The sequence below is a fragment of the Mus caroli genome, chromosome 1, assembly GCF_900094665.2.
Source record: "Mus caroli chromosome 1, CAROLI_EIJ_v1.1, whole genome shotgun sequence".
NCBI classification, from domain to species: domain Eukaryota; kingdom Metazoa; phylum Chordata; class Mammalia; order Rodentia; family Muridae; genus Mus; species Mus caroli.
Window position 1 is genome coordinate 76017297 of NC_034570.1, and position 8173 is coordinate 76025469.

Genomic DNA, 8173 nt, shown 5'->3' on the forward strand with positions numbered 1-8173 from the left:
CGATGGTCTTAGGTGACCCCTCTGAGAGGGTTGTTCAACCCCCCCCCCCCAGAACCACTGTCCTAGGGGCTAGCAGTGATTTCCTGCAGCCTCAAAAGGTGGGTGTTGCAGTTGGACTATGTTGGAACTCTGGCTTCGGCAGGTAAATACCGTCGTAAATTTATCCCAGTGCACCATACAAATCTAAGTCTAGAGTAGCAGAGTGAATGGGGATGACTTGGAAGAAGGCGACTAGGCTAGATTCTGTAAGGGAGGAATTTGGAGCGTCCCCTAAAGCAGCGGGAAGCTGCCGGGAACATTTCTGCCTGGAGGAAGATAGCCTGCTTACACGAAGCTCTTTGCACGTACAGGCACCCAGCGGATAAGGGCTGTTATTTATTGACACCATTGTGTGTTCTCTACCCCGCCCAGCTCCGACCCTTGCCGCAGCGTGGCCGCAGTGACTCCTCCCGGCCAGCAGAGGGCGCCAGCCTGCACTTGGCCCCCAGCCGCCCGAGGCGGGTCTCCTCTTGCCGCTCCCCCCGCCCCCCACCTCGTCTTTAGGAGAAGTCGGGAAGGTGGCAGCGGCGGCGGTGGCGGTTGTCCCGCCCGGCCGGTTGGTGTGACCGGTCGGCGCGTGCTGCGCAGCTTCCTCGCCTCGTCCTGCCCGGCGGAGCCGAGCGGAGGCCGAGACCGGAGTCCGCGAGGGCGGAGGGCGGAGGCGGCGGCGGCCAGGGCGGCCCGTGGGAAGGGAGCGCGGGGCCCCGGCAGCGCCGCCGGCTCCCGGCCCTGCCGGCCTCCTCGGTTGGAGCCGCGGCCATGGCGGCCAGCGCGAAGCGGAAGCAGGAGGAGAAGCACCTGAAGATGCTGCGGGACATGACGGGGCTGCCGCACAACCGCAAGTGTTTCGACTGCGACCAGCGCGGCCCCACCTACGTGAACATGACGGTCGGCTCGTTCGTGTGCACCTCCTGCTCCGGCAGCCTGTGAGTGCGGACGGGGGTCGTGGGTACCGGGCCGTGGCGGCGGGGCTCGTTGGGGATGCGGCCAGCCTAGGCCTTGGGGGCCGGGGATGCTCTTGCTTTTTGGCCGGGCGAGGGTCCAGCCTTGGGGTGGCCGGCGTGGGTGGGGCGTGGGTGGGGTCGGGGTCAGCCAGCGGCCGGCCCGGCGGAGCATCCCGGCTTCCCGCCGCTCAGCGGGCGTGGCCGGGCCTGGGGGGGGGGCGCAGGCGGGGAGCAGCCCCGGGAGGGCGGTGCGGGGCCTTTGTGCGACCCGCAGCTCCGCGGTTGGGAGCCCGGCCTCTGCTCGGTGCCGCGGAGCTGGTGGGGAGGGTGAGAGCAGGGACGCAGAAAGCTGGGGATCTTCCTCCGGTCCACAGCACTCAGGTAGCTGGGGCGTGTTGGGGGCGGGCGGGGGGCGTTAATAGGTCTTGATGGCTGAGGTGTGAATCCCAGGAGAAAAGTTCTCCCTAGGGGATTAATTACGTGAGGCGGGGAGGCAGCAAAAGCACGAGGGTTGTGGCTGCATGGCTCCAAGTGTCCTGAGTTGGGGAAAGTTTTTCTGGGAAAGGGTTATCAGGAGTTGTGCGGTTCAAAATAAGGATGGAGCTCGATGAGATTTCTGTATCAGTACCCAAGTGTCCTATCTGTCTGGAGAAATGGGGACTGGGAAGACAATATTGAGAGAGGAGATGGAGGTGACCGCCTGAAATTACTCAGATGGCATGTCTAGGCCTCTCTGTTTAAGCTGTGTTGTGATGGGAATTTTTGTTCTTGTGAAATTTCACTTGGAAAGGTTGGCAGGTGACGCTGGAACTGGTTAGATGCAATAATTTGCTAGTTATCTTGAATTCAGTGCATTTTTAATGATCTGGTAGTTACTATTCCTTGGGTCTTAAAAAAATACTGCCGTGCATGTCGCAGTGTGGGACACGTGTGCAAGTTTTGTATATCTGGGTTCACTTTTTCAGGCTGAACCTCTTCCTGGGCCCTCCCCAAATTTTTTATTATAATATTAGTAGCAATGTACATAATACATAGGAAATTTTGTAAAACGTTGGAGGATGTTGACATGGCCAATAATTCACTATTCCCCCCAGACCCCCTTCCATTTTAAATTTGGGCAAGGAGGCATCTTTGGTTCTTCATGAGTATAACATTATTTTGGGTGGTTCCTATTCGGTTTTTGGATGAAGCTTTAGTTAGGGTGTGGTGATAAATAAATGCCTTATCTCAGCATTTACATTCTAATGGAGACAGTGGAAATACATAAGAAAGACCAGTGTCTGGGTACTGTGTTCAGCTTTGGAGTAGTGCGGGAAGAGGGTCCTAGAGGTTACTTTCAGGGTTATAGTTAGGAAACACTCCGAATTTTCCACAGCTGCATGTGTGGTTAATGGCTTTCATTTATAAATGAAAATTAGGATGTTAAAGTCACTTATGTTAGGCAACTTTGGTGAAGCTAATAGTCCAATTTATTTAAAGTGTACTTTACTTTTAAAAAAAGATTTATTTATATGTATATGAGTACACTGTCACTGTCTTCAGACACACCAGAAGAGGGCATCAGATCTCATTACAGATGGTTGTGAGCCACCATGTGGTTGCTGGGAATTGAACTCAGAATCTCTGGAAGAGCAGCCAGTCACTGCTGAGTTATCTCTCCAGCCCTTTAAAAAAATTATTTTCATTTTTAATGTGCATTGGTGTTTTGCCTGCATGTATATCTGCATGAGGGTGTCAGATCCCCAGGAACTGGAGTTACAGACAGTTGCAAGCTGCCATGTGGGTCATCGGAATTGAACTCAAGACCTCTAGTGCTCTTGACCACTGAGCCATCTCTCCAGCCTCGTGTACTTTACTTTTAATATGTGCTTAAGAAGTATGTCCTGCTTTTGCAAAGCATGAGGTCCTTTGATGTATTTGAGTCTTTGGATTGGTTAAAAAAAAAAAAATATATATATATATATACACACACACACACACACACATACATACATATGTATAATTTATTGCTTTAGAATTAACATGATTTAGAGGTCTTTATAAGTACATAAAGTGCTTCCCTTGCAGCAAGTATGTAATAAAATGTTTTCAATATTTTAGAAACATTAGACATATAGGATCTGTCAGTGTGATTTTGTTTGTTTTACCACAGGGTCTCTCTATGTAGCCTTGGCTGTCCTGGATCTCTCTCTGTAGACCAGGCTGGCCCTGAACTCACAGAGCTCTGCCTGCCTCTGCCTCCTGAGTGCTGGAATTAAAGGTGTGTACCACCATCCCTGCCTCAGACCCATAGTTATTACCCTACACAAAACTCAACTCCAAATGGATCAAGGACCTGAACATCAGGCCAGACACACACCACTGCCCAGCTCTTTTCTGTGCACTTGTGTATACAAATGCATGCACTATCACACTTGGGTGGCTTCAGAGGAGGGATTGTAGGAGGCTGCTCTCGCCTTCCACCTGTGGACCTGGAGATTGAACTAGGTCACTAGGCTTGGTGGCAGTGCCTTTACTGCACTGAGCTGTTGCTCTAGACTGCCAGTATAATTTTTTATTTTAAGGGATTTTTTTTTCTTGAATATGTTATCCTTGGGACTTGTGAAGGTTCATATGGAGATGTCACAGAGGTGTTGATGTCTGAGGAAAGATCTTCAAAGACAAGTCGCAGGTAGCAGCAGCTTTGAGTAGTAAAGAGTGGGGTACTTAGCTAGGTGACCCTGCTTTTTCTTTTGCCTCTAAAAGCCATGTGATTAATACTGAAAATAGCCACTCAGCAGTTTTTTTCTCAGATAGGAAATAGTGAGAATAAAAGCCTCTGCTGATTTGTTTTCTATACTAGAGATAGCCTCATACAGTGTCTGAGACACTGCAATGCACACTGGGCATTGCTAACAAGAGGGAGAAGGGAATAAAATATACTGATGTGAAAAGCGCCTCCATCAGCCTGTCAGATCCTTTTGGGCTGTAGCCTCAATCCTGACTCAAATGGACTCAAGAGATGAAGACAATTTGCTGATAGGGTTTAAATGATAATTTACTTCCCTCATATGAAAAGATGGTGGTCTACAGCTCCTGGACTGTCACAAGCTGCACTTGAGTGTAGTTGGGTTAGCCAGACACTGTCTACCCCGAGCCAGAGTCTTCAATACGTGCTCCATCCTCATGTTAGAACTAGGATCGCTAGAGTCCTAGTGCAGAAGGCTCGGATTCCTGCAAAGAAAGCACAGATGCTGCAGTGTGGCCATGGAGCGAGTGTCTGCTGTAGCATGTGGAGAAACTGGAGCTCCTGAGGAGTTGGATCTCTGGAAAGCCATAATGCTGGAACACAACTTAGGAAGAATGAAGTAATAATTATGGATTTCTTATGTAGACGATATGGTGTAATCAAGGGTAACTCATGTACATGTTGGCATGTATTCATCCCCTTGGCTTAAGACTTAAATTTGTGATGACAGCGTTGTGTGCTCATGGTTGTTAAGTGGGACTGGCACATGGCTGTATTAACTTACTGACTGTACTATATTTGAGGATAGGGCAAGCAGGGTAGGTACAAGGATGAAGCAAGGCTCGTTGGCTGCCACTGCCTGACTTCTCTAGCAGTGTCACTGTACAGTTAAACAATGTCTGTCACGAGTTCTATGTTTTAGGATGATAGATATAATAACCTACTTTTTATTCCCTCAATAATACCTTTGCTGGCACTACTAGATTCATAGCTAATCTCTTCTGGTTTTTTTTTTTTTTCCTTTCAGATTTTTGTCATATACTCAGATGGTGCTCATTCGGAGTAAATGAACACAATTCTGAAACTTTTAAGAGAGACTTGGAATTTAGATGCAGTTCAGTGTTTGTGAGGGAAACCAGTCATGCTGTGACTTACTGGTTTGTTTCTCTCTTTGTCTTTGTAGAATACTTAAGCTATGAACAGATATTCAAATAATAAACTACAGACAAAAATTTGTCTTTATGGGACTGGATGATAAACTCCCGGCTGGAGGTTCTGGGTTTAGTCTCTCAGACTGAGGCTGGGGTTTGTTGTCATTACTTTTGTTGTTGGAGACACAGTTTCCTGTAACCCAGACTGGCCCCAAACTCACTGTAGTGTTAAATGTGGCTTTGAACTCCTGATCCTATTGGCACTGCTTCCCAAGTGCTAGGTTCACAAGGTGCACTGCCATGCCTGGTTTATGCAGCACTGGGGACAAATACTCTATCTCTTGAGCTGCAGTCTACTTTTTGTTTTTGTTATTTTGAGACAGGGTCTTATTGTGTAGCCTGCACTGGCTGTAAACAGAGCTAGTCCTGCCTCAGTCTCCTGAGTGTGGAATTATTGGTAAGCCACAATGCACTGCCTAAGGACTAGTTTGGAAGGAAATTGTTTTCTGGAGATTGTAAAGAGAGAATCAGAAAGTAACATGAGATTGTTTTATTTTGAACAAACAAGCACATAAATTGTTTAGTGAAGGCTTAGGCAAAATAAAAAAGGAACATCTGAGAGACAGTTTGCTTGTGTATCTGTATGCGAGTGCGCTCGTGCTCGCATGCTCGCTCTCTCTCTCTCTCTCTCTCTCTCTCGATTTATTTCTTTCGATCGTGATCCACCATATGGCTAGGATGGCTTTCAATTTACCATACTTCTTCCTTAGCCTTTGGGATTACAAGTATTTGCCACCATGCCTGACTTCGGACAACGTTACTTAGTCAGTATAGGATTTAACTGGTTGGAGGTAGGGCTTGCCATTGAATGCCCATTATGTGTTAGACATTGTGTGGAACTTTTCCAAAGGGAAGTCAAAACAAGGATTCATGCAGTGCGTGGGTCAAGGGACAGGCATATCTGGACTGGTCTTTTCCCTGAGCTGCACATGTCCTCACATCTGTGAGATACTCCTCAAGAGAGCTTTGGGACTTGGCATCTTTACCCCTTGCCGCAGCTTTCCCTTGTGCACTTCCCATTTCAGGTGGCTGCAGTTATGAAGTCTAGGGAGCAGGGTACACTTGTCGTGTGTGTGTGTGTGTGTGTGTGTGTGTGTGTGTGTGTGGAGAACTTGGCCTGGAACACATGCATTCCTTATGACCTGCTTGTGCACTGGAGCTGTGGCTTCAGACACCTGACTACATGAGGAAAAGAAAATGCATTACTTTACATCAGTGACAGGAAACTTATTTGAATTGTTTAAAATTCAGGGAATGATGTCTATTTTAAAAGTTTGAAGGTGCTGGGTGGTGGTGGTGCATACCTTTAATCCTAGCATTCGGGATTAAGAGGCATGTGGATCTGAGTTCTAGGCCAGCCTGATCGATATGTGAAGATCCAGAGCAGCAAGCATTACACAGAGAAACCCTGTCTCAGAAAAACAAAAACACACTAAAAAGGACGTTTGAGGGTAATTTGTTTAAGACTTCTTAGTAAAGTCTTAATCCTTTTGATTAATTATACACTTGTGTTATGGTGGCTTATTTTCAGAGGTGCTTTAACAAACTGGAGTATGCACTCCGGAATGCGATGGAGATAGCAGAGATCCCAGGAGTTGGAATGCTGTTATCTTGAGGGAGAGGAGGCTTGGGGAGCTGGGAATAGTGTACAAAAGGTAACTGTGTATAATTTAGGCCTGCTGGAGTAAGAGAGGAATGGATTTCTTCTGTTACTAGAGGAAATACGGCATCGCTTGAAGGAAAGGGAAGGAAATTTTCTTAGAATTGTTATGTCTAGAGCTTTTTGTCTTTTCTCTACATTTTGCAGGCCTTTTGGTAGAATTAGAATTCAAAGTAGTGGAACTAATTAATGTATGAAACATATGTAATATATGTAACATGTGAAAACCTTATCCATTTTCTTTCCAAGGTTTTAATCAGTTGGTTCTACCTTGGAACATTTGTTCAAAGTGTTTTCTTAAATGTAGCTAGTGTACAGTCAAGAATCTTGGGATTATTGAAGTTTATAAAGGTCTTTAAGTTTTACAGGAATATTTTTTCCCACCAGCTAAAGAAAATAATCTGTAAGTATATGCTACTTAAGTTTAAATGTGAAAAGTAGTTTGAGTTCATTTTATGTTAATTTTACAGAATTTACTTATTTTAAAAACACCACATACACTTTGTTAAAAGTAAAGGCTGTGAACGAACAATGGTCCTGCAAAAGCAACAAGAACGCCTAACCACTGAGGCGTCTTGCCAGCCCTGACCCCAATTTCTGAGGACCACAAAAAGACTTTAAGCCTTTGGCCCCTTTCCTATTTATTGTTTTTACCTAACCCAATATTCCTATTGTCTTGTCTCCCAGTTTGGCCCTCCCTACCCTTTCACTACTGGAAGAAGACAGGACGGGCCATCTTGCTCTCATCACCCTCTTACACTGTAGATACTTTCCTCAGGTTCTGTTGGTCTAGTTCTCTCCATTTGGTTTGCTTTACTGTATGGATAATTACTCAGCTTTTAGGTATTATTTGTGGCTGAAGTGTAAAATTTCCATGTGATAAGACAGACACTGTATTAGTGTGTGTGTGTGTGTGTGTGTGTGTGTGTGTGTGGTCTTTGTGTGTTGTATATGTATGTGTGGTATCTGGAGGCTGTAGGACATTGGGATGGCTGCTCTGCCACTCTTCCTCATTTCTTTGAGACACTCACTCACTGAACATAGAGCTAGGCTAGCAACCACATGCCCGGGGTTGTAGGCCCAGGGTGGTAGGCCCAGGTTAGCACAGCCAGCTTTGAAGTGGCTTCTAGGGAATGGGAATGGGGCTTGTGCAGCAAGTGGTCCTGTTCTCCTGAGCCGTCTTCCCCAGCCCACTTACTGTTTTCTGAGAGCTCCCTATCGCTCTGGCCTCTCCACTCCAGCATTTGGTTAGAGATGCCTGGGGAGTCACTGAGTCACTTTGCAAGTGAGGTGGCTCTTTGCCTTCTGCACGTAGACTCCAGGATGGCACGTGGTGCCTTTCTTGTTACTGATTCTTTGTGCCATGTTTTCTTCCCCTTTTGAGAGTATTTTTGTTTTTAATCTCTGCTACTCTGTTTTGAAATTTTGGATATTTTGGTGTAGGTTTTCATTCATGTGTGGTAGGCCCACTTTTCTTTCCTTTTCTTTCTTTTTAAATGTCAGAATAATGCTGTGTCAAGGTGGCTCAGTGAGCACATGCACTTTGTGTGAGGACTGATAGTCCCCATGTCAGAATAATGCTGTGTCAAGG

At 46.5% G+C, this 8173-nt stretch overlaps 1 protein-coding gene across 14 annotated transcripts in view; it reads left to right on the forward strand.

Moving 5' to 3' along the window:
* Positions 1-543: 543 nt before the first annotated feature.
* Positions 544-8173, forward strand: part of Agfg1 (ArfGAP with FG repeats 1) — a 62509-nt gene continuing 54879 nt past the window's right edge. For all 14 annotated transcript variants that reach the window (XM_029476142.1, XM_029476148.1, XM_029476154.1 and 11 more), the window contains exon 1: positions 544-965. In XM_029476142.1, the coding sequence (XP_029332002.1) occupies positions 799-965 (167 nt within the window). In that variant the 5' untranslated portion in view covers positions 544-798. The remainder of the gene's footprint in view (positions 966-8173) is intronic.